Genomic DNA, 24,801 nt, shown 5'->3' with positions numbered 1-24,801 from the left:
GGAAACATCAACGATGAGAGAGAACCATCGATCTGCTGCCTCCTGCACATCCCCCACTGGGGATCGAGCCCGCAACCCGGGCCTGTGCCCTGACCAGGACTTGAACCAGGGACCCCCTGGTTCCTGGGTCAACGTTCAACAGCTGAGCCTCACCAGCTGGGCTCAGGGGAGTGTCTTAACAGAACGTCCATCAGCTCCCAGCTGTTTTGCTCTTTCAGGGCCGTGGTCTCCACTGATTGGTGGGCGCCAGGGCAGGGGGGGGGGGGCGGGGGTCATTCATCAGCGCAGCTGGTCCTGAGGCAGCCACGGGGGGCAGGGGGGGGTGTCACCTGTCTGGTTTTGCTGCTTTTCTGGGCCTGGAGCTGCAATGCAACTGAGGCCGATGTTTTTAGGGAGGAAAGGGCAGGGGCTAACCAGTGATGGCGAACCTTCTGAGCTCGGCGTGTCAGCATTTTTGAAAACCCTAACTTAACTCTGGTGCCGTGTCACATATAGAAATTTTTTGATCTTTGCAACCATAGTAAAACAAAGACTTCTATTTTTGATATTTATTTTATATATTTAAATGCCATTTAACAAAGAAAAATCAACCAAAAAAATGAGTTCGCATGTCACCTCTGACACGGGTGTCACAGGTTCGCCATCACTGGCGCTAAACCGCAGGACAGGTGACGTGCTGGGGGGGGAGGTCACTCCGGGGTGAGGTGCTGGTTCCCAGTTCGGCCCAGCTCGGCCTCCGGGCTCTCTGCCTGCTGACCTGTGCTGGCCATCGCCCGGCTCTCTGGATCCCAGGGTTGGCAGAGAAGTTTGGTGGATTTATTACCATCGGCCACATTTCTGTGCTTCCACTTCTTTCCATGCCCCCCCCCCCCCACTCCGCCCCCATAAGTGACTTTACTCCTGCGCCTTCCCAGCTCGAGGGCTGCCGGGCGTCCTGCGAGGTGAGAATAGAAGATCGATTTTCCCTGTTGCGCCCGGGGCAGAGCGGGACGTGTCAGGTTTTGGGGGGCGTGTCCAGGACCTCTTGCTGTGGAAAGGAAGGTCGCCCGAGGCCCGGGCAGGGGAGGGACCAGGGGAGGGACAGCGACTCCCCTCTCTTCACTCACACCCTGTCCGCGGGGAGCGCTCCCTGTTTGCGTGACGTCCGTTTAAAACCGCACTTCTCCCTCGAAGGCCGTGTCTCGTGCACGTGAGGCCGCTCTCCCCGTGGTCACTGGGATTGGGGGGCCCTCCTTGTCCCCAGAGGCTGGTGGGAGCGGGGTTCCTGCGAATCCCGAGGAAAAGGATTTCCGAGACTCACACGGAGTCAATGGCCCCTCAGGTTCTGCTGCTGCTTCCTCGCCTTCGCCCGTCTCCCTCCACCGCCACCGGGCCCTGCGGGGCCCACACGCAACGGGGACCCTGAGGTCAGGGTGCTGGCAGGGCTGGTCCCCCCTGAGGCCCCTGTCGGGCCTCGGCAGCCCCTGTGGGTCCCACCCTCGCTGCTCTGTGATTCATCTCCGGACCAGCCCGGTGCCCCTTCCGGTTTGGTTCTCCTGGGTCCTCGCCACCCCAGTTCCCCACGCGTGGTCCACCCTCCTCGTCTAGAATCAGACTCGCATCTGCTGCCGTGCTGCCAGACCCGGGATCGATCGCTCCGTCCCCTTATCGCCTGCGGGTCCCGGCTCTCACCCTGTGTCTGGGCGCTCCGATCAGCCCCTGGACTGTGTCCTGTTTCTGTCCCGGCCGGTAGGGCGCGTCCCGGGTGAGCCTGGAATCGCCCCCGAGTTTCCAGCGTCCTGCTTCCCTGCGTCCACTTTGCTTCCAGCAGAGCTAAGGTCAACGCCGGTGTCCGGAGTTTCCCTTCCTGGTCCTCACAGTCTGGCCAGCACCAGGCTGGCTCCGTGCGGCTCCCGCTGCCGGCCGCCAGCCCCTTGTGTGTGGGGTGCGCAGGGCCCCATGGCTGTGGAGGGAACACAGGCGAACGCCAGGAAGCAGGAGCAGAACCCAAGGGGTCAGAGAGCGAGGCGCGCCAAGAGCCAGTGCGAGAGGGCCTCCTTTGTGGGGGGATTATCTGTCCCCAGATGTTCTCGGCCTTGCAGTGCCCCCGCCCCACCCCAGTGATCTCTCTTCTCGTTTTGACTGACCGGCATTTTCCCTGTGTCACTGCCCATGCATCCATCCCCCCTTTGTTGGACCCCTTCCCCCAGGGACCCGCAGGGAATGGGCGGTGGTGCCCTGGGGAGAGTGGAATTGCAGCTTCCTGGTGAAGCTGCCTAAAGACTATGCTGCTTTGTAATGCCCGGCCTCCCCTTGGCTCCAGTCCCATTATTGTTTTTATTAGAGGCCCGGTGCATGAAATTCATGCACTTGGGGGGGGTGCCCTCAGCCCGGCCTGGGCCCTCTCACAGTCGGGGAGCCCTTGGGGGATGTTTGACTGATGGCGTAGGCCCACTCCCCACAGTCAGACATCCTTAGCGCTGCCGTGGAGATGGGAGAGGCTCCTGCCACCGCTGCTGTGCTCACCAGCTGTGAGCTCGGCTTCTGCCCCTTGGTGGTCAGTGCGCATCATAGCAGCCGGTCGTTCTGCTGTTCGGTCGATTTGCATATTAGCCTTTTATTATATAGGATTGTATTTAAATATATTTTATTGACTGTTTAGAGAGAGAGGGAGAGAGAAGGAGAGAGATAGAAACATCCATGATGAAAGAGACTCATTGACCGGCTGCCTTCTGCACGCCCCGCACTGGGGATCAAGCCCACAACCCAGGCCTGTGCCCTGACCAGGAATCGAGCCATGACCTCCTGGTTCATAGGTTGATGCTCAGCCACTGAGCCACGCCGGCCGGGCTGTTTCTATTATTAATAACTAGCTAATTACCACGGTATCGCAACCAGTTTAATAAATAAAAGCATTACCTCCACCTGACCCTTGGGAAGGGTCATGCGTTTCCTCTTTCAGACACCGATCGATGGTCGCCTTCAGGCAGGGCTGCTGCGTGGGCGTTTGGACCAGGTGGGACTCGGTGCCTCCTAAGCAGCCGGGGAGAAGGAGGTCCCCTCTGGGGAGACCGGCTGGTCCGAGGTGCCCCTGGGGCGGCTGCAGCCCCTGGCGCATCAGGAGGAGCCCTGCCTTGATTCCAGAGCACACAGGTGGGGGGCCGTGGGGTCCGGGCTCCCACCCTGAACAGCCCCTCCCGGCGTGTTTCTGTGTCAGGCGCCGGCCGGGCTGGCAGGCCCTCCCCGTGGAGTTGTAGCTGCCTCTGAGCCGGGGGCCTGGTCAGTCACAGGTCTGTCAGCTGGTGTGTGAGATTCTACATCACCCTCTTCCTTACACTGTCCCACCCTGCAGTGGGGCTGGCTCCGTCTTCCTCTCTGGTCCTGGCTGCGCTGAGCCACTTCCGCACACTGGGACCCACGCCCAGGCGTCTCAGTAGCAGCCGAGTGATGTAGAGATTTGGAAAGTCTGCATTTATTTATTTATTTATTTATTACTATATTTTATTGATTTTTTACAGAGAGGGAGAGAGATAGAGTTAGAAACATCGATGAGAGAGAAACATCGATCAGCTGCCTCCTGCACACCCCCTACTGGGGATGTGCCCGCAACCAAGGTACATGCCCTTGACCGGAATCGAACCTGGGACCCTCCAGTTTGCAGGCTGACGCTCTATCCACCGAGCCAAACCAGCCAGGGCGGAAATTCTGCTTTCAAAGTGACCGGTGTGGAGCCCAACCGGTGTGGCTCAGCAGTTGAGTGTCGACCTATGAACCAGGAGGTCAGGGTTCGATTCCTGGTCAGGGCACAGGCCCGGGTTGCAGGCTCGATCCCCAGTGGGGGGTGTGCAGGAGGCAGCCGATCCAGGATTCTCTCTCATCATGGATGTTTCTATCTCTCTCTCCCTCTCCCTTCCTTTCTGAGATCAATAACAATGTTAAATAAATCAATGAAGTGGCCAGTGTGGGGAGTCAGGTCCCTTGTCCTGCTCTGGTTCTTGTTGAGTTACCCGCCGGGCAGCCAGGGGCCAAGCAGCTCAGCTGTGGGTTCGAGTCCTGGCGGCTGCGCTGGGCCCACTGGTGCCCGGGGCATGTTCCTAAGTACCAAGGGCTTCCCTCGCGGAAGGGAGCCGGGAGGACCTTCCTCGGGCCGGGGGCTGACGCGGGACGAGGCCGGCGGAGTCCTGCCTGCTCCGTGCGTCCTCAGGAGCTGGCTCCGTCCGAGATTCTGTGGCTGTGACCGGCCGCACGCGGGCCTTTTATTTGCTTTCACACTACGCGGTCGACGAGTCGTGGCCGCGGTCCAAACGGCTCATTCCTTTTATGCTTATGGGCAGCTCCAGAGATAATTTAGCTCGCTCAGTGGACCCCCAGCCAGCGTGGGTGTTTACCCAGCTCGCGTGGCCTGCGCTGACCGACTGACTGACAGGTCTGCACCCGGCGTGAGCGTTGAATGCTGTGTGTGCTGTCCAGCTCTTCCTTTTTAAATACATTTTTATTGATTTCAGAGAGGAAGGGAGAGGGAGAGAGAAACATCAATGATGAGAGAGAGTCACGGACCGGCTGCCTCCTGCAGCCCCATACTAGGGATGGAGCCCACAACCCGGGCCTGTGCCCTGACCTCCTGGTTCATAGGTCAACACTCAACCACTGAGCCATGCTGGCCAGGCCCTAGCAATCTTGCCTTTTTTTTTAAATTTAATATATTTTATTGATTTTTTACAGACGGTTAAGGGAGAGGGATAGAGAATCAGAAACATCAATGAGAGAGAAACATCGATCAGCTGCCTCCTGCACACCCCCTACTGGGGATGTGCCCGCAACCAAGGTCCATGCCCTTGACCGGTATCGAACCTGGGACCTTTCAGTCTGCAGGCCAACGCTCTATCCACTGAGCCAAACCGGTCAGGGCAGTCTTGTCTTTATGTAAAGATAAAAATGTCTTTTTAAGAAAACCCTCACCTGAGGATGGGTATATATGTGTATTTAATGTGTAGAAAAGTTCATAACGTCGAAAGCATCGTGACATTTACCAGCAGGAAGCAGGAGCCGGAGGGGAAAGAACCGCAGGGCCCTGGGGCCCTGAGCCGTGTCCTGGTCTCCTCGTGACATCAGGGTGTTGGCGAGTCTCCGCCCCGGGGGATTCATGGTTCTCTCCCTGTCGCTGAGATTGTGAGGGGCCTTACGGGGGGTGATGGCCGGAGCTCTGCACCCCACTCTCCTCTGTGGAGGCCCGGACACCTGGCACCTCACAGTGTGCTGTGTTGGAGATGGGCCTTTAGAGGTGAGCAAGTTGAACGAGGTCACTAGTGAGCCCTGATCCAAGCTGCTGGTGTCCTTAGGAGGAGAGGACATTAGGACACAGACGGGCACAGAGGGAGGACCAGGGGAGAGACGGGGACCGGGCGGCGTCTGCACATGGGAGAGAGGCCCGCCTGATCCTCACCTGGACCTCAGACTAGTAGCTTCGGGCCGTGAGAAAGGCCTTCCTGTTAGCCCGGTGCCCGGCCTGGGGCCGCCCTCGCGGTCACACCTGGGAGAGGGTAATGGAAGTGATGGACAAACGGCTTGTATTTTTTTTTTTAAACGAATCACGTGCTTGGTGCATGGTTTCACTGGGCAATTGCCAGGCAGCCCGCCCCGGGCACACGTGGGTGCGGACGCGCACACTCCTCCCACTGTCCGTGTCCTCTGCCCGGGAATCCCCGCCCCTCCCGCCCGCTCTGTCTGCGCTGGCGGGGCTGCGGGGTCCCACGGGGTCCCACGGGGTCCGGGTTCCCAGAGCAGGAGGGAGGCCGGAGGATTTATGGGGTCATTGCAGGGTCACTGACTGCTTTCACACAGAAGACGCCAGAGATGCCCGTGTGTGTGTATATTTAACAAATATTTGTGTTGATTTCAGAGGAGAAGGAGAGGGAGGGAGATAGAAACATCAATGATGAGAGAGAATCGTGGATTGGCTGCTTCCTGCAGGCCGGCTGGGCGGAAATGCCCAGGTACGAGCCGGAGGAGGTGGGGAGAGACCTCTCTGATGAGCAGGTCGGGGTCAGCCTGTTTGGGTGGGGGATGGGAGGGGAGGGAGGGGGCCCTGCGTGCAGGTGTATCGGGGGCCGTGTGGAGGGTCCCTAGCACCGGGGCCGGGGGTGGGGGGGTGGGGCTGGTGAGGATTCCGTGCTCGTGCACAGCTGTTACTTCCACGCCTGTCCTGGCACCTCGACCTCCGACCCGCCCCGGGCCCTGGCCCTCCCGCTGGCGGGGGTGCTGGTGAACATATCACAGCTAAGGGGCGGTTTGGTGAGAATTCCCACAACTGCACAAAGCGCTCTGCGCCCTGAGCCCCCGCTCTGCGCTCTCCTCCCTGGCACGGCCCCGCGTCTGGGTTCCCACCAGCAGGACGTTCCCAGGGGAGTCAGGGCGATCGCGGTCCCAGCTACAGGCCTCAACCCCCTGGGGCGGGCGCAGGAGGGTCCCCGGGGCCTGCGGGGGGTAACCGCCAACGGGAGTTGCGCTCTGCATTGCTCAGCACTGGGCTCCGTTATGTTGCCAGGAGCAGCCCTCATGAGCTCTGCTGTGAGAGACTTTCCCTCTCGTTCCCAAAAGACAGGCCCTGTCCCCAGCCGCGGGAGAGCGGGGGCAGGGGCAGGGGCAGCGGCAGAGCAGCAGTTAGGGGCCCGGGAAAGACAGGCCTGGCGAGCCCTCAGCTTCCTCCCTTCGACCCGCGCTGCTCTGAGTTCACGAAGCCCGGAGACGCTCTCTGCTCCTGCTGAACGTCGTCTTCCCACGGGCACGCCCTCCGTGCTCTGTGGTCTCCCATCTGTGGTCACACACGCCGGGCCTTGGAGGAAGGCGTGAAACCAATTTACTTCCCGCCGCCCACGCCCACGGGGCCCGCTAATCACCACGCTCTTCCCAGCCCGGGGCCTGGCATTGCCTCTGTGGCTTTGGGGGCGCCCGCCCTGGCGAACCCCCGCTCAGTTCATTGCATCCAGGTGCTATTGTGGAGATGTGATTGGCCGAGCAGGCCGCCCGTCACTGCTGATGGCGTCCGGAAGGTCTGTGTTGGGCACGAGGGCTGCCTGAGCAGGACGTCTCCTGGGCATCGACCTGGGTGTCCAGAGCAGGCATTTGTTCCTCAGGGCGCTGAGGCAGGGCATCCAGATCCAGGTGTCGGAGGGTTTGGTTTCTCCTGAGACCTCCCCGCTCCCCTCTTTCTATCTCTGTGGCTTGTAGATGGTTGTTCTCCCAGGGGCTTTTGTGTGTGTGTGTGTGTACACACGCGCGTGCAAGTGAACATTCCTGGGGGATGTTCCTCTTTTTATAGGGACACCAGTTGTATTGGATTAGGGACCCACCCCTATGACCTTATTTAACCGCTAGTGTCCCGGTGCATAAGTTCATGCACATTGAAAGGACATTAATTGGAAGAAATATTTTAATATCTCTATCCGCCCTTTCTCTATAATAGAAGTGTCAACCAAATTCACAATCGACAATGACAGATGGAAACACGCATGCGACTGGCACCAGCGAGAGCTTTATATGTATCGCGCATGCGCGAGTCAACTTAGCCTTTTATAATATGGAACAAACTTGCTTCATTAGACCTGCTTTCTGATGTAGCTAAACTTTTCCCAGCCCAGTGAGGAGCAGCTTTCAAAGCTGCAGGGAGACCCCAGCAAAGAGAATCCCTCCTCCTCCCACCCCAGTGGATGTGGATGGGTGTGTGTGACAGTGTGTGTGTGTGTGTGTGTGTGTGTGTGTGTGACAGTGGGTGCGTGTGTGAGAGTGTGAGTGGGCTGTGAGTGATTGTGTGTGTGTGAGTGTGAGTGAGTGGGTGTATGTGACTGTGTGAGTGGGTGTGTATGACTGAATTGTGAATGGATGTGTGTGTGTGTGTGTGTGTGTGTGTATGAGTGGGCTGTGAGTGATTGCATGTGAGTGTGTGTGAGTGTGTGAGTGACTGAGTTATGAATGGATGAGTGTGTGTGTATGTGAGTTTGGGCTGTGAGTGATTGCATGTGAGTGTGAGTGCGTGTGAGTGGGTGTGAGTGTGTGAGTGTGTGTCTGGTTAAGAACAAGTAGTTTTTAAAGCTGTTAGTCTAGCATCTACTGAATGAGTTGGGGCCAAACCGTGGCCGCGTGTGCCTGCCTCTGGGGGGACAGCAGCCCCCAGCCTGTCTGGTCCCAGGCCAGTCTTGTCTGTGTCATGAAAATAGCATTTGAGCCGATTACTGCAAACACGTATGTATGCATGTGTGTGTTTACTGACCACTTACCACTGACCTAGGTGTACCACACTCCTGTGTTAATACAGCGAGCGCTTCGTGGAACTGTCACAACATGGACTTACAGGAGGAAGTAGGAATGGGAAGCCCCCGTTTTCCTCCCGCGCCAGGTGGCCCGGCAGCCTCGTGTGGGGTGCCCCTGGGCTGCTGCGTCCCACGTAGACGCAGTGTGTCTGGGCGCTGGGAGGCGGGGTCCTAGGTGAGGCAGGCTGGGTGAGGGACAGGGGAGAGGCAGTTAGGAAGGAATTTGGCCAGGGCAGGGAGCGGGCGGGGCCGAGGTGGCACAGGGCAGGGAGCGGGCGGGGCCGAGGTGGTGCAGGGCAGGGAGCGGGCGGGGCCGAGGTGGCGCAGGGCAGAGAGCAGGCGGAGCGGTGACCGTGGTGCCCTGTCAGTGGACACTGTGGCCGCCAGCCCCTGCCTATGTCCTGGGACTGAGATGGGGCAGCATTGGCTGCTCCAGGAGTGGGGGCTGGGGGGACCCGCCTGTAGGGAGGTCGCGAAGGCCTGAGGGGCGGGCATGGCCCTTCACCCTGTGGCGATCCATGGTCATCGCTCACCCTCCTGGAGCCGCCCAGACCCCCGGTCAAGTTTGCGTAAGTGAAGTCCATTCTCTCCCTTAAGAACTGAGCCCTGGCCGGTGTGTCCCAGTGGGTAGAGCGTCAGCCCTCGGACTGAAGGGTCCCAGGTTCGATTCTGGCCAAGGGCGCGTACCTCGGGTGCAGATCCCAGGCCCTGACCCTGGTCAAAGTATGTGCAGGAGGCAGCCAGTCGCCGTGTCTCTCTCACGTCGATGTCTCTCTCTGTCTCCCCCCCCCACTCTCTCTAAAGTCAGTGGGAAAATATCCTCGAGTGAGGATTCGCCAGGGAAATAAAACAATGTGAATCTTCTGGTCTTTGCTGGTCTTGGGCCCCCCCCCCCCCCCCCCCCCCCCTTAGACGATGCTTCTCTCCTGGTGCAGCAGGCAGCTCTGTGGCTCTGGGCGCCCGTGAACGGTCCAGAGTGACCTCTGCCCGTGGGGCCTGACAGCAGCCTCCTCTCGTGTCCCCCCAGGTGGCCATCAAAGTCATCGACAAGAGGAGAGCCAGGAAGGACACCTACGTCACCAAGAACCTGCGGCGGGAGGGGCAGATCCAGCAGATGATCCGCCACCCCAACATCACGCAGCTGCTCGACATCCTGGAGACGGAGAACAGCTACTACCTGGTCATGGAGCTGTGTCCCGGCGGCAACCTCATGCACCGCATCTACGAGAAGAAGCGGCTGGAGGAGGCGGAGGCGCGCAGGTACATCCGGCAGCTCATCTCGGCCGTGGAGCACCTGCACCGGGCCGGCGTGGTGCACAGGTGAGCGGGGCGGGCGGCGAGGCCAGGTCCTCGCAGCGAGTTCAACATCCGTCTGCGTTTATGTTCCAGGGACTCGTCCTGTGAGTTGGGTTAATGCCAGTGCGAGGCTTCGCGGGGCGTCTGAAGGCAGAGGGCCGGCGTTGGCATCCCGGCTCTGCCCGTTAGTAGTTGTGCGGCCCTGGTTTACGTGATGTGACCACTCTGACCCTCGGTCTCTTCTGTGAAACCGGAATAATGATGGTGCTCGCCGCGTGGTGGGCGTGAGGGATGCTATACAGACCGTGATGAGTGAATATGTGGGTGAAGCTGGGAGCGGTGTTTGGTACATAGCGAGCGACATGTAAGTGTTGGTTGCTGGTCTTATTATTTGCAAAATACTGAGACCCGCGGCTCGGGGCCTGAGGAGGCCTCGGGGTGAAGATGGCAGGAGGCTGCGCTCCGTCGTGCAGGCCCGGTGCTGGCGTGGCATTTGCAGTATGTGTGGTAGTTGCTCAGCAGCTGTTTTCTTCCGCGAAATCACATCACCGTGGGAATTGGGAACTTGCTCTGGAAAGCGCGCGGTGCTCCCTGTACCAGCCACCCTGGCAAGTCATGATGAAAACCAGACATTGCAACACACGCTGTTTCCTCTGGGGAGTTCCACAGCAGAGGGAGGGAGCGTCTCAGACGTGGCCGCCGGCCGTGCCTGCTTCTGGTGCCGCTGCGAGGACGTTAGAAGGAGAAGTGCCCGGCCCTGACTTCTCCTTCCTCCGTCTGTGAGGCGCTCCCGTGTTGTAGGGCGTCAGGGCTCCTTCTCATGGCTGCATAGTATTCCATCGTAGGGACGTGCCCCAGTCTGTCCATCACCAGTTCATGGACCTATGGGTTGTTTCCACCTTCGGCTGCTGTGAATATGCTGCTACGAACATTCGTGTACTAGTGGTTGTGTGAACATTCGTGTACTGGTTGTGTGAACATTCGTGTCCTTGTGTGAACATTCGTGTACTGGTTGTGTGAACATTCGTGTACTGGTGGTTGTGTGAACATTCGTGTACTAGTGGTTGTGTGAACATTCGTGTACTAGTGGTTGTGTGAACATTCGTGTACTGGTTGTGTGAACATTCGTGTACTGGTTGTGTGAACATTCGTGTATTAGTGGTTGTGTGAACATTCGTGTACTGGTTGTGTGAACATTCGTGTACTAGTGGTTGTGTGAACATTCGTGTCCTTGTTCGAACATTCTTGTACTAGTGTGAACATTCGTGTACTGGTTGTGTGAACATTCATGTACTAGTGGTTGTGTGAACATTCGTGTCCTTGTTCAAACATTCGTGTACTAGTGTGAACATTCGTGTACTGGTTGTGTGAACATTCATGTACTAGTGGTTGTGTGAACATTCGTGTACTAGTTGTGTGAACATTCGTGTCCTTGTTCGAACATTCTTGTACTAGTGTGAACATTCGTGTACTGGTTGTGTGAACATTCATGTACTAGTGGTTGTGTGAACATTCGTGTCCTTGTTCAAACATTCGTGTACTAGTGTGAACATTCGTGTACTGGTTGTGTGAACATTCATGTACTAGTGGTTGTGTGAACATTCGTGTACTAGTTGTGTGAACATTCGTGTCCTTGTTCAAACATTCTTGTACTAGTGTGAACATTCGTGTACTGGTTGTGTGAACATTCATGTACTAGTGGTTGTGTGAACATTCGTGTCCTTGTTCAAACATTCGTGTACTAGTGTGAACATTCGTGTACTGGTTGTGTGAACATTCATGTACTAGTGGTTGTGTGAACATTCGTGTACTAGTTGTGTGAACATTCGTGTCCTTGTTCGAACATTCTTGTACTAGTGTGAACATTCGTGTACTGGTTGTGTGAACATTCATGTACTAGTGGTTGTGTGAACATTCGTGTCCTTGTTCAAACATTCGTGTACTAGTGTGAACATTCGTGTACTGGTTGTGTGAACATTCATGTACTAGTGGTTGTGTGAACATTCGTGTACTAGTTGTGTGAACATTCGTGTCCTTGTTCGAACATTCTTGTACTAGTGTGAACATTCGTGTACTGGTTGTGTGAACATTCATGTACTAGTGGTTGTGTGAACATTCGTGTCCTTGTTCAAACATTCGTGTACTAGTGTGAACATTCGTGTACTGGTTGTGTGAACATTCATGTACTAGTGGTTTTGTGAACATTTGTGTACTGGTTTTCATGTGAACATTCGTGTACTGGTTTTCATGTGAGCACATGTGTTCTCTGCTCTGGGCAGTGCTGGGTCACTCGGCCGCTCTGTGTTGAACCTTTGAGGAAACAGCTTTAAACCTCGGCTTCCCCTGGTGCCTGTGACCTGTGTGGAACCAAGCACAGTCTGACTCGTGGAGAAAGTGGCTCTGGGTCTTTAAGTAACCAGACTTGTCGGCTTCGTGGTGGACAGCGCCATCTCCTTCCCAGTGGGATGGGCCCCTCGCTGCTCCCCGGCCCCGAGTCCTGGGGGCCCCCCGGTGCCCTCCAGGCAGTCACTTCCTCACCGAGGGACAGAACGTCTCCACGGACCTATTTTCAGTCCCACGTGCTGTCACGCAGTCTGCTCGTGAGGGCGCTGCGTGGAGATCAGCAGGGAAGGGACCATTCAGAAATTTCGAGTGAGTGGCGCTATTTCTGGCTCTTTGCAGCGCCGCCCATGTGGCCTGTCATGTGCGAGCTCCGCGGTCAGGAACGCGATGGCCGCAGGTGTGCCAGCGTCTTTGCTTATTAGGACAGCCAAGGTGGGAACCTGGGTGGGTCAGCTTGGATTTCCGACTCCAGGGGTCACGGTGAGGTCAGCGCCAGCCGCGGGGCTGGGGGTGTGGTCACAGGGCTCGTGCTGTCAAACCCCACGCGCCCAGCTTCAGGGGTTTCGGGGACAACAAGGCGACGTGGTAACAGCTGTGCCGTGGTCCCTCCTGAAGGACATGCCACATGTCAGAGGAGTGGATTTATTAATGTTTTTAAAATATATATATATATATTATTGACTCGAGACCTGGTGCATGACATTCGTGCACTGGAGGGGGGGTCCCTCAGCCTGGCCTGTGCCCTCTCGCAGTCCGGGACCCCTCGGGGGATGTCCTCCTGCCAGCTTCGGCCCGCTCCCCGCCGACATCCCCCGAGGGGTCCTTAGCACGGCGGCGGAGGCAGGCTCCCGCCACTACCACTGCGCTCTCCAGCCGTGAGCCCAGCTTCTGGCGCTCCCCCTGTGGGAGTGCACTGACCACCAGGGGGCAGCTCCTGTGCTGAGCGTCTGCCCCCTGGTGGTCAGTGCGCGTCATAGCAACTGGTCGTTCCGCTGTTCAGTCGGTTTGCATATTAGCCTTTTATTAGATAGGATTTCAGAGAGGAAGGGAGAGGGAGATAGAAGCATCCATGATGGGAGAATCGTTGATTGGCTGCCTCCTGCACACCCCCTACTGGGGATCAAGCCTGTAACCCGGGCGTGTGCCCTGACCTGGAATTGAACTCTGACCTCTTGGTTCAGAGGTCGATGCTCAACCACTGAGCACAAGTGGAGTGAATTTCATAAATGACTTCGAGGTTAAGGTTTTTCGTTGGATCAGGTGCCCTGGCGTCGCTTCTGGGAAGATTTATAAGTACTGCACGCTAACTGATTGCACCACTGGAGCTCCATCCTGGGAAGGTTTCTGAGCAAACTGACCAGATCGCCCGAAAGAAAGGGTTTGGGAAGGATTTGGTGGCGACTCAAAGGGCTTTGGGCCCTGGCCGGGGGGCTCAGTGGTTAGAGCGTCAGCCCGTGGCCCAAAGGGTCCCGGGTTCGATTCCCAGTCAAGGGCACGCACCTCGGTTGCAAGTTCCATCCCTGGCCCCTGGTTGGGGCGTGTTCAGGAGGCAGCCCGTCGATGTGTCTCTCTCTCATGGATGTTTCCTTCTCCGTCTCGCTCCCTCCCTTCCACTCTTTCTCTAAAGATCAATGGGAAACAATATCCCCGGATGAGGGTTAAAGGGCTTAAAAAAAACCTTTATTGTTGAGAATATTACATATGTCCCCCCCCATTGACCCCTTCTAACCTGCCTCCCCGACCCCAGGCCCTCACCGCCCCTTGTCTGAGTCCATGGTCATGCATATGTGCAGTCAGGTTCCTTGGTTGATCTCCCCCCCCCGCCCCCCGCCTCCCCCTGAGGCTCCTGGTCTGTTAGGGCGGAAGGGCTGGGCGTGCAGAGGGTGCTTTAAAGGCCCGGCGCCCATCGGGTGGTGCTGTGTTGCTCTGTCGTCATCAGCATCACCCCCAGGAGCCCCTCCCTGTGAGGAAACCTGCATGATCCCCCCAGGATTGTTTCAATATCGTTTAAAGGCCAAGCTTTAAAAGTCATGAAAAACGTACATGAAAAGGGGAAAGGCCCTGGCAGGGCACCCTCCCCCGGACCCGCTGTACGTGTGTGACTCTGGCTGCGACGGGCCGTGCGGTCTTGACTTCTCCGTGTCGGGGCTGCCTGAGATCCTCCGGGTTTTAAATCTAACGAGGTCCCCCCCCTTTCCCAGCCGTGCTCGCCCAGCCGGGGGCCAGCAGCTGCTGGTTTGCTTCTTGTACACAGAGCTCCACTCGGAACATCCATCATCTGTTGATGCGCTCATTTGAGAATCATTCATCTGTTCATTCGCGCTAACCAGGTCCAGTCGGGCTGCACAGACAACACAGAACAGGGTCACACGCACCGCGACCCGGGCGGGAGGAGAGGGCCCTGGGCCGGGAGGAGGCCCGGATCACTGGGGCCGCAGGCTGCGCTTGGCTGTGTCAGTGCGGCCTTATTCCTTCGCCCGCACGGAAAGGGCAGGGCCGTGCCCGGGAGGATTGGGGCGGGGCGGGGGGGGGGGCTTTGTTCTGGGGCCTGAGGAGAAGCAGGCACAGCCTGTACCATCTCGTCTTAACAGGTTCTTTAACTTGTAGGTTTTCTTGGCGAGGGGTGGGCGGGGCAGGCAGAAGTGAGGGAGCTGGAGGTCCAGGGCTTCTCTCTGGAGGCGCTGGGTGTAGGGACCGAAGGTTTTGTGTTTAACTGGGTTTTTATTTTTTAAGTATATTTTTATTGAACTCAGAGAGGAAGGGACAGGGAGAGTGAGAGAGAAACATCAATGATGAGAGGGAATTATTGATCAGCTGCCTCCTGCACGCCCCACACTGAGGATTGAACCGGCAACCCGGGCCTGTGCCCTGACCAGGAATCGAAGCCTGACCTCCTGGTCATAGGCTGACGCTCAACCACTGAGCCACGCGGCCGGGCTGACTGGGTTTTTGGCAATGGGATGGGGATGTGAGACTTGACCCAGCTCTCGCTCACAGCTCTGGACCGGGGTGCACAGCGGTCAGAGTGTTGACCTTGGGCAGACTGCCTGCGCCCACACTACAGCTTGTCCCTCAGCAGCTGCACTGGGCAGCCCGGCCAGCGAGGCTCGGGCTGAGCGTCGACCTATAAACCAGCAGGTCAGGGTGCGATTCAAGGTCAGGGCACAGGCCTGGTTGCGGGCTCCATCCCCAGTGTGGGGCGTGCAGGAGGCAGACTGTCAGTGATTCTCTCTCATCATGGATGTTCCTAGCTCTCCCTCTCCCTCCCTCTCTGAAATCAATAAAGATATATATATGTATTTAAAAGCTGCACCAGGCAATCTCTCAGGCTTCTGTGCCTCTCCTGCCGTCCACGCAGTAGGAGTCGGGGGTTCCCACTTCCCGTGGTCTCCGAGAGGGTTGGAGGAGCCGGTTCGTGCAGAGTGCGTCCCACCCAGGCACGCAGGAGGGACAGGGAGGCCTCACGTGGCCTGTCGTCCGTTCTGCTCCACGCACCGTCTTAGAGGCGAACTGCTGCCCACAGAGCCCGTCCTCCACTCACCAGCGTCAGCCGGCACCACGGGCCCACCTGCTGCCGTGTGAGAAACCGCTGTGCCGAGGGCGTTGGCTGTGGTCGTCCGCATCGGCCTCACTCTTTTCACTCACGGAGGCCGCTCCGCTGTTCTCCGCTGCTGCAGCCCTTGCCATCTGTGTCTGGCTGAATCCTCCTCATCCTCCAGGTCCCAGCCCAAGCCCGCCTCCTCCAGGAGGCCCTCCAGGCTAGGCCCCCTGGTCACACACTCCCACAGCGCCTTCTCCCTGGCTTTGCAAGCACTTTTCACAGATAATTTGCCTGTTTGGTGTCCGTCTTCTGCACGGGCCACGACTGAGCTCACACCCAGCCCGGGGGCGCACAGGGAGACTTGTTGAGTGAATGGAGGGAAATTGAACGAACAGGGCTGCTGGCACGGAAGCTTTCTGGTGGCCAGTTCCGTGTACTTTCTGGAATATTCCATATTTTCCCTGGAATTTCAGGGGAGGTTTTTTTCTTTTGTTAACCCTTACCTGAGTGCATATTTTTTCCCATTGAATTTTGGAAGATGGCGGGGGGGGGGGGGGGGGGAGGAGCATAAATGTGAGAGAGACACATCAATTGGTCGTCTCCCACAGGCGTCCTGACGGGGCCGGAGATTGAACCTGTAGCCCAGGTATGTGCCCTTGACCAGAAATGGAACCCACTACCCTTGGGTGCGTGGGCCGGCGCGCCAACCACTGAGCACCCCGGCCAGGGCTAAGGGAGTGTCTCCTTTGGCTTCGCGCCGATTTGTTTATTTTTCAGGTCACGGTTTGTAGAGTGGCATCTCTTAGTGGATAACTCGCTCTTTCGTTCTATAAACATTGTAGGAACTCAATCAGGGTTTCGTTTTGAATAAATAAAGTCAGGTACATGCTTAACAAGTTATCCTGGTGTTCTACCAGATTGCCCATATTGGGAATAAATCAACGATCAGAAAACCACTTGGCTTTAATTCAGTGCCTTTGAAGATGAAACCCAACCCCCCAAACCCTTTCCCACCACATGCCCACTGCCTCGGGGTGCTGTGCTCGTCTCTGATGCTTATTCCCACTTATGTCCGAGGCTTATGTCCGACGTCCGCCCCGTGGCCGCCTCCCCGGGGAAGGCGGCTCCTGCAGACCCGAGCTGCGTGCGTGGCCCCTTCTTCCAACCTGTAATCCCAGAGCGAAGGCCGGTCCTGCTGGCTTCTCACCAGTTGTCACCTGTTCCGTCCCCCGGCCCCGCCCCTGAGTGTGTCACCCTCCCTCAGGCTCTCCCTTACCTGCTGGTGGCTGTCTCGCCGGGAGTGGCCCCAACACTTGGCACCTTTCCCATCCCCCCACCCGGCCCTGCCCGGCAGCCTCATTTGAGGCCATTTTTCAAAGAAGAGGCCCAGAGTGTGAGGGTGAGGGTGACGTGGGGGATGGGGGGGGCCCGCGGGGGCGGGGGGCAGAGAGAGCCCAGCCAGCGCTGTCCCCTCGTCCCTGGCTGCCGTGGGATTTCGCGAGGCCTCTCCACGGGGTCTCCCAGCCCCTCCAGGTCTCCTCTGGCCTCTGTCCTCTTCCCTGAACCCCGGCGGCTTCTGTTCATGTCATGGGGCTCCTCGCTTTCCTCTCATTGGCCCCCGGCTGCCTCTTGAGTTCCTGCCCTCGGTCTGGGCCTCGGGGATGTCCCATCCCGACCTTCGACCTCTGCTGGGTGGGCCTGGCCTGGCGAGGCCTGGGGTTCTGGACGTGTGTGTCTCTCTCACATACATGTGTGCACGCACCCACACACGTGCACACCAGGCCTTCCCACATGCACGCACACACATGACTGCTCACACGTGCAGTGTCTGTGCACAGACGGTGTGCTCACACTCCTTGCACACGTGCAGGCGTGCACACACGCACGCTCACACTCACTCTCCCCTCTGCCCGACTCTGCTCCTGACACCTTGCTCGCCATCCCAGTCGAGGGGCGGTCTCCGCACCCCGAGATTAACTCTGTCTTTGAAGACTTGCCAGGAGGGTGGGGTGGGGGGGGGCCTGGCAGCCTGTGGGTGAACCTCTGATTGGTAGCCGGGCCTGTGGGGGCTTGTCCTTTTGAAACTCCGAGAACAAAGGGCTGGGGTAGGGCTCTCCCCGGGGCCTCTCAGTCTCTGACACCCCATCCCGCCCCCAAGCACAGGAGCCCCCAAGCACAGGAGGGGACCCCACCGATGCTGGGCCTGTGCCTGCAGGGCCTTGAGGGCGGGGGGAGGGGGGGGGGAGGGGGGCCATTCCCCAGACAGGGCGGAGCCTCTGTGCCCCTCCCCCCCCCATGGGGCCTCTTCTCCTGGGTCTCCTTCTGGGCGCCTTCCTTGTCCCAGGACACGGGCCCTGCTGCCCCCCCCCCCCCGCACTCCCCCCTTCCCAACCCGATCATCACCCCGTATAGAGGTCCTGCCCCATCCCTTCCCCCTTGTCCTAACTTCCAACAGCCTCCTTGGCCGAGAACAACCCGTTTCCCCTCCACCCCGTCCCCCTTCCCCTCCTTCCCTCCTCCACCCTGAGCTTCCGGTTTGCCTGCCCCGGGAGGGACTCTTCTCACCACAGTCCCTGTCCCCTCCAGGAAGGGGCTGCCTGATGGGGGCATTAGTGTGAGGTCAGCTCCACCTCCACCACCAGGGGCGAGCCGGGCAGCGGTCCGGCCTTCCTCCCATCCTGGTCAGCGGTCCGGCCTTCCTCCCATCCTGGTCAGCGGTCCGGCCTTCCTTCCATCCTGGTCAGCGGTCAGGCCTTCCTCCCATCCTGGTCAGCGGTCAGGCCTTCCTCCCATCCTGGTCAGCGGTCAGGCCTTCCTCCCATCCTGGTCAGCGGTCCGGCCTTCCTCCCATCCTGGTCAGCGGTCTGGCCTTCCTCCCTTCCTGGTCAGCGGTCAGGCCTTCCTCCCATCCTGGTCAGCGGTCAGGCCTTCCTCCCATCCTGGTCAGCGGTCTGGCCTTCCTCCCTTCCTGGTCAGCGGTCCGGCCTTCCTCCCATCCTGGTCAGCGGTCAGGCCTTCCTCCCATCCTGGTCAGCGGTCAGACCTTCCTCCCATCCTGGTCAGCGGTCAGGCCTTCCTCCCATCCTGGTCAGCGGTCAGACCTTCCTCCCATCCTGGTCAGCGGTCAGACCTTCCTCCCATCCTGGTCAGTGGTCAGGCCTGCCTTCCGTCCTGGTCAGCGGTCAGGCCTGCCTTCCGTCCTGGTCAGCGGTCAGGCCTGCCTTCCGTCCTGGTCAGCGGTCAGGCCTGCCTTCCGTCCTGGTCAGCGGTCAGGCCTGCCTTCCGTCCTGGTCAGCGGTCTGGCCTTCCTCCCGTCCTGGTCAGCGGTCAGGCCTTCCTCCCGTCCTGGTCAGCGGTCAGGCCTTCCTCCCGTCCTGGTCAGCGGTCAGGCCTTCCTCCCATCCTGGTCAGCGGTCAGGCCTTCCTCCCATCCTGGTCAGCGGTCAGGCCTTCCTCCCATCCTGGTCAGCGGTCAGGCCTGCCTTCCGTCCTGGTCAGCGGTCAGGCCTGCCTTCCGTCCTGGTCAGCGGTCAGGCCTGCCTTCCGTCCTGGTCAGCGGTCAGGCCTGCCTTCCGTCCTGGTCAGCGGTCTGGCCTTCCTCCCGTCCTGGTCAGCGGTCAGGCCTGCCTTCCGTCCTGGTCAGCGGTCTGGCCTTCCTTCCATCCTGGTCAGCGGTCAGGCCTGCCTTCCGTCCTGGTCAGCGGTCTGGCCTTCCTCCCGTCCTGGTCAGCGGTCAGGCCTTCCTCCCATCCTGGTCAGCGGTCTGGCCTTCCTCCCATCCTGGTCAGCGGTCTGGCCTTCCTCCCATCCTGGTCAGCGGTCTGGCCTTCCTCCCTTCCTGGTCAGCGGTCAGGCCTGCCTTCCATCCTGGTCAGCGGTCAGGCCTTCCTCCCATCCTGGTCAGCGGTCAGGCCTTCCTCCCATCCTGGTCAGCGGTCAGGCCTGCCTTCCATCCTGGTCAGCGGTCTGGCCTTCCTCCCATCCTGGTCAGCCGTCAGGCCTTCCTCCCATCCTGGTCAGCGGTCTGGCCTTCCTCCCATCCTGGTCAGCGGTCATGCCTGCCTTCCGTCCTGGTCAACGGTCATGCCTTCCGTCCTGGTCAGTGGTCAGGCCTTCCTCCCATCCTGGTCAGCGGTCTGGCCTTCCTCCCTTCCTGGTCAGCGGTCAGGCCTGCCTTCCGTCCTGGTCAGTGGTCAGGCCTTCCTCCCATCCTTTTTGGTGATTCAAGAAGGTCTCTCAATGTTGTGGCCTCGGGGCTCAGCCGCAGTCATTGCTGAGTGGCTGGGCGGAGGTGCTGAGTGGACTGGCAATGACCTCCATGTGGTGGGGACCCTCCGCCCTGCGTGAGGCACCCGGGCGCAGCCATACCATTCCCGGTCGTCACCTCTTAGGGAAGGGAAGAAATACCCAAATCTACTTTAGAAAAATTAGCAGAACTGCCCTGACCGGTTTGGCTCAGTGGATAGAGCGTCGGCCTGCAGACTGAAGGGTCCCGGGTTCGATTCTGGTCAAGGGCATGTACCTGGGTTGTGGGCACATCCCCAGTAGGGGGTGTGCAGGAGGCAGCTGATCGATGTTTCTCTCTCATCGATGTTTCTAACTCTCTATTCCTCTCCCTTCCTCTCTGTAAAAAATCAATAAAATACATAATTTTTAAAAATTAGCAGAACCTTAATCAATAAAGAAAGAGAAAAAATTAGACTGTATTTTTAGAAGACTTTGAGGTTTACAGAAACATGGCGCTGAAGCTAGAGTTCCCACCCCCTTCCCCACCCGTTCTGCGTCGGTTTCCTGTTCCTAAGCCCTGGTGGCCGTGCCTGCTTGTTACACCTGCGGAGCCAGCACTGACAGTGTCTGTAGCTGAGGTCCCCGGTCACAGGAGGGCTCACAGGGGACGTGGTCCCTCAGGGTGCTGTATGCTGCGCGCTGGGCTCTGAGCTCCACTCCTCCCTCCTCCCGGCCTCTGGCAGCCACGGATGTTCCTCTGGCTCCGTGGACACTGTCTCCGTGGCTTGGACTTTCCTGGAAGAAAGGGCTCTAATTGGAGTCATGCGGACGCCGCCTTTCAGGCCGCCTCCTCTCACGGTGAAATGCTGGCTAGTTCCTCCGCCCTCGTGACTGGGTGGCGCTCCTTCGAGTCCGCTGTGGACGGGCCGCGGCTCCTGTGCCGTCACCACGGAGGGACGCCCTGGTGGCTCCCAGATGTGGGTCCTTGTGAAGAAGCTGCTGAGAACATCCGAGCCCAGGAATTGTCAACGCATTTGGGTAAACGCCTAGGCAAACGCCACTTTTAAAGATATCTTAGCCCGGCCGGCGAGGCTCAGGGGTTGAGCACCGACCTATGACGCAGGAGGTCACGGTTGGATCCGGTCAGGGCACAGGCCCGGGTTGTGGGCTCCATCCCCCCGTGGGGCGCGCAGGAGGCGGCCGGTCCACGATTCTCTCTCATCGTTGTCTCTGTCTCTCCTCCCTCCCTCTCGGAGGTCAGCATGAATATATGTTTGAAAACATGACTTTGGAGCCCATTTCCTAGAGTCGGGAGGACCGCGTTCTCCCCTTTTCAGGAGTCGGGGGAGGAGAGGAGCGAAGCCAGGGCTGGGATGTCCTCCCTGGGGAGCGAGGCGCACGGTCTGCAGAGCCCACACGCTCACCTTCCTCCCGCCAGGAGCTCGGGTGGTCGGGCGGTCGGGGCGGTCATTGCCTCATTGCCGGCCTCTTCCAGGAGCCCTGGCGGGCGGGTAGCAGGAGGGTAACCAGCCCGGAAACCGGAGAGCCGGGCTCGCTCTGCGTCCCCCAGGGGCGGGGGGGGGGGGGTACGGGAACGCAGTGGGCGGGACGGAGTGACTTCCAAAGGGTTGCCTTTTCCTCCTTTGCTACCTCTTCCCGCGACCGCTGTCTCCCCCTCTGCGTTCTCCATGTTCAGTCTCCCGCCGACAGCGCCTGCTCACGTGGGTCCTCAGGCTGCCTGCCCTCCCACCTGCCCAGGGTCACCCAGGTGGCTGTACCCCTCTCGGCGGCCGAGTCTGCGACCTCACCTCCGACCTCACCTCTCATGGCTGTGCTTTCCCCAAGGCTCGTTCTGAAACACGGGCCTCCCGGTCCTGCCCTCGAAAGAGGTTTCATTTGCTGGGACAAGCGGGGGGTGGGGTGGGCTCCCTGACGGAAACGTGCTGCTTGGGGGTCAGGCTTCCCGGGATGGCAGCCTGGGCTGCCCTGGCGTGTGTGTGCGCGTGTGTGTGCATGTGTGTGAGAGCATGTGTGTGTGTGTGCGCGTGTGTGTGAGCGTGAGCACCGTGTATGCTCGAATAGAAGGTCAGGGTTATAACGTGCCCCCGGTGTCCTCAGCAGAGAGGACGGGCCCCGCAGAGAACTGGGGACTGTCCGCGCGGATGGGGCACAGTGTCCGTTACTTTATTTCCAACAACAAAGTGGGAGCCGGAGGAGACACGGTAACCTGACTGACCGTCACCGGCCAGTGTGGACTCCACACATAGAGTCAAGTGTTGTCTGTGTTCAGTTTCCTAAAAAAATATGTTTCAATTGATTTTTAGAGAGACAGGAAGGGAGAGGGAGAGAGGGAGAAACATCAGTGATGAGAGAGAACCATGGATCCGCCGCCTCCTGCACGGCCCCCACTGGGGATCGCGCCCGATACCCAGGCCTGTGCCCCGACCGGGAATGGGACCCTGACCTCCTGCTTCCGGGTTGACGCTCACCCCCCTGAGCCCCGCCGGCCGGGCTGTGTTTGGTTCTTTTAAGCTGCTTCCCCGAGTCTGTTGTTCTCTCACCGGCTCGCAGCGCGGCCACGATGTACCCGACAGTTCGGGCTGCGCTCTTCTCACCCGGTGCGAGCTCACTCCCAGGGCTCAGCGTCGCCCACTTCTTCCCGGAGCTGCTGGGACCGGCTCTGCCCTGGGCGCCTGGCCCTCCGAGGCCCCTGGCTGTTGAGTGGGCAGCAGGGACCTCTGTCCGGCTCCGCGTGCGCTTGCGATCGCGCTGGTCCCGAGGGGAAGCCCCGGGCGGTCCCAGGGGCTCGGGCCTCCTCTCCCTGCAGGAGCGAGTGTGACTCCGTCTCCGTCGCTTCAAACCCCGGCTGACTGCTCTGTGCTTCTGTTTGTTTCAGAGACTTGAAGATAGAAAACCTGCTGCTCGACGAAGACAATAACATCAAGCTGATCGGTATGGCTTGTGTGTGTGTGTGAGATTGTCCTGTTTTGTGTGTCCCGGCCGCTGGTTTGTTTCTGGACGACTGACTGAGGAGCTGGTTCCCGGCCTGTTTTAGTCCCTGGACAGTCCTCCTTTGTCACCGCCTCTACCTCCAATATCGAGTCATGGCTTTGAAATGAAGATGAATTTTAAAATAATTAAACCTGCCCTAACCAGTTTGGCTCAGTGGATAGAGCGTCGGCCTGCGGACTGAGGGGTCCCAGGTTCGATTCCGGTCAAGGGCATGTACCTTGGTTGCGGCACATCCCCAGTAGGGGGTGCGCAGGAGGCAGCTGATCGATGTTTCTCTCTCATCGATGTTTCTAACTCTCTATCTCTCTCCCTTCCTCTCTGTAAAAAATCAATAAAATATATTTTAAAAAAATAATTTAAACCTGAGCAGGAAGGTGAAGTGCTGTGAAGGGACCGTGAATGAACGCTGCAGCCCGAGTAGATGTTTATCTCATGTGTTCTGTGGGCGGCTCCAGCTCCAGCTCCAGCTCCTCCGTGAACTCTCATGGGTCCTTTTATCTGGATGAACCGTGAGGCTTCTCAGGGGGGACTGTTTGGTCTGGTGCTGCCGTGGCTTAGCCACACCGTGCTCCCCTCGCCAGTGAACACTGGGCACCGGAACCAGGGAACACCGTCTCCCTTCTCTGCTTTAAAAAATATATATATATTTGTTATTGATTTCAGAGAGAGGAAGGGAGAGATAGAAACATCAGTGATGAGAGAGAATCATGGACCGGCTGCCTCCTGCACGCCCCACACTGGGATCGAGCCCACAACCAGGCATGAGCCCCTGACCGGCAATCGAACCCTGACCTCCTGGTTCTAGGTTGACGCTCAACCACTGAGCCACACCGGCCGGGCTCTTTTCCTTTTATGGTTCATGCTTTTGATGCTTTAAACACTCATTTCAGTGGCAGGTTACATTTCCTGTTTCGTTGTGTCAGCTTCAGGTGGAGGGCATAGTGGTCAGACAGCCACAGACCAGGGCCATTTCCCTCCGTGCCTCCGCCGTCACCCCTTGGCCCGGCAGCTCCGGGTCGGCTCCCAAACAGGCTTTTCGGCTCTTTGGGCCCAAAGAGGACGCGGCAGAAGCTGGGGGTCAGAACCCAAAGTCCCTGACCCTGCGGGAAAAACTCTGAGAGCCGCTGTCCCTTTGCTAGAACCTTCATGTGGCTCCCAGCCTGTCAGAGCAGCTCAGACCAAGAGCCCCCCGCCCCCCGCACCTGGGAATTGGGTTTATTTAGCAGAAACTGCAGTCCTCATTTTTTTATTTTTTTTGGGGGGGGAGGGGAGTTAATTCTCACCCCAGGGTATTTTTCCATTGATTTTTGGAGAGAGTGGGAAGGAGGGGGAGAGACAGAGAGAAACATCGATTGGTTGCCTCCTGTATGTGCCCTGACCAGGGCGGGGGATGGAGCCTGCAACCGAGGTACATGCCCGTGACTGGAATCGAACCCGGGACCCTTCAGTCCACGGGCCAATGCTCTACCCACTGAGCAGGAGGCAGCCGGTCAATGACTCTGTCTCCTCACTGATGTTTCTCTCTCCCTCTCCCTCTCTCTAGGAAATCAATAAAAACTTTTTTTTAAAAAAGCTCTGCACTCACTTCGCTCGTTCTCGTGGCTCTTTCTGGCTTTGTTCTCGCAGCCGCCCGCCCTCCGCGTGGTCTGAGTCACGGGGTGTATTCCCCTCCCCTTCAGAGCCCCGTGTTCCCCACGGGGAGCCCTTCCCAGCAGACTCGCAGGGAATGCAGACATCAGCCCAGAAAGCCAACTCTGGTGGTGGGGCCGCCTGTCCCTCAGGGCTACGGGGTTACCAGCCCGAGGCCGTCGGTCTCCCCAGGGTTTCCCAGGCGGCCGCTTGGAAGCGGGGCCCTGTCCCCCAGGCCGGGCGGGGGGGGGGGGGGTGCTGCCTCCTGCCAGGTCCTGGGAGGCACAGAGCCCTGTCCTGGGCACTCATGTCTGAGGCTGAGAGAAACAGGTTTCGGGGCCACATTCTTGGGGCTGAGCTGGGTTTGCAGGGAGGCCTGATGGGAAGTGTGTCCGGAGGAGCCAGGGCGCCCCCGCTGCCCCCCTTCTGCCCCGAGACCCGCGTCCACGGTGACCGATTGCAGCCGCC

At 58.9% G+C, this 24,801-nt stretch overlaps 1 protein-coding gene across 1 annotated transcript in view; it reads left to right on the top strand.

Moving 5' to 3' along the window:
* Positions 1–24,801, top strand: part of HUNK (hormonally up-regulated Neu-associated kinase) — a 45,152-nt gene that overhangs the window by 8,566 nt on the left and 11,785 nt on the right. The window contains exons 2-3 of the mRNA XM_070403697.1: positions 9,313–9,605; positions 22,589–22,644. Of these exons, the coding sequence (XP_070259798.1) occupies positions 9,313–9,605; positions 22,589–22,644 (349 nt within the window). The remainder of the gene's footprint in view (positions 1–9,312; positions 9,606–22,588; positions 22,645–24,801) is intronic.

Source organism: Myotis yumanensis, unplaced genomic scaffold (genome assembly GCF_028538775.1).
Source record: "Myotis yumanensis isolate MYYU_CA2020_CCGP unplaced genomic scaffold, mMyoYum1.0.hap1 SCAF_2, whole genome shotgun sequence".
NCBI classification, from domain to species: Eukaryota; Metazoa; Chordata; class Mammalia; order Chiroptera; family Vespertilionidae; genus Myotis; species Myotis yumanensis.
This window is presented reverse-complemented; position numbering and strand designations above follow the sequence as displayed.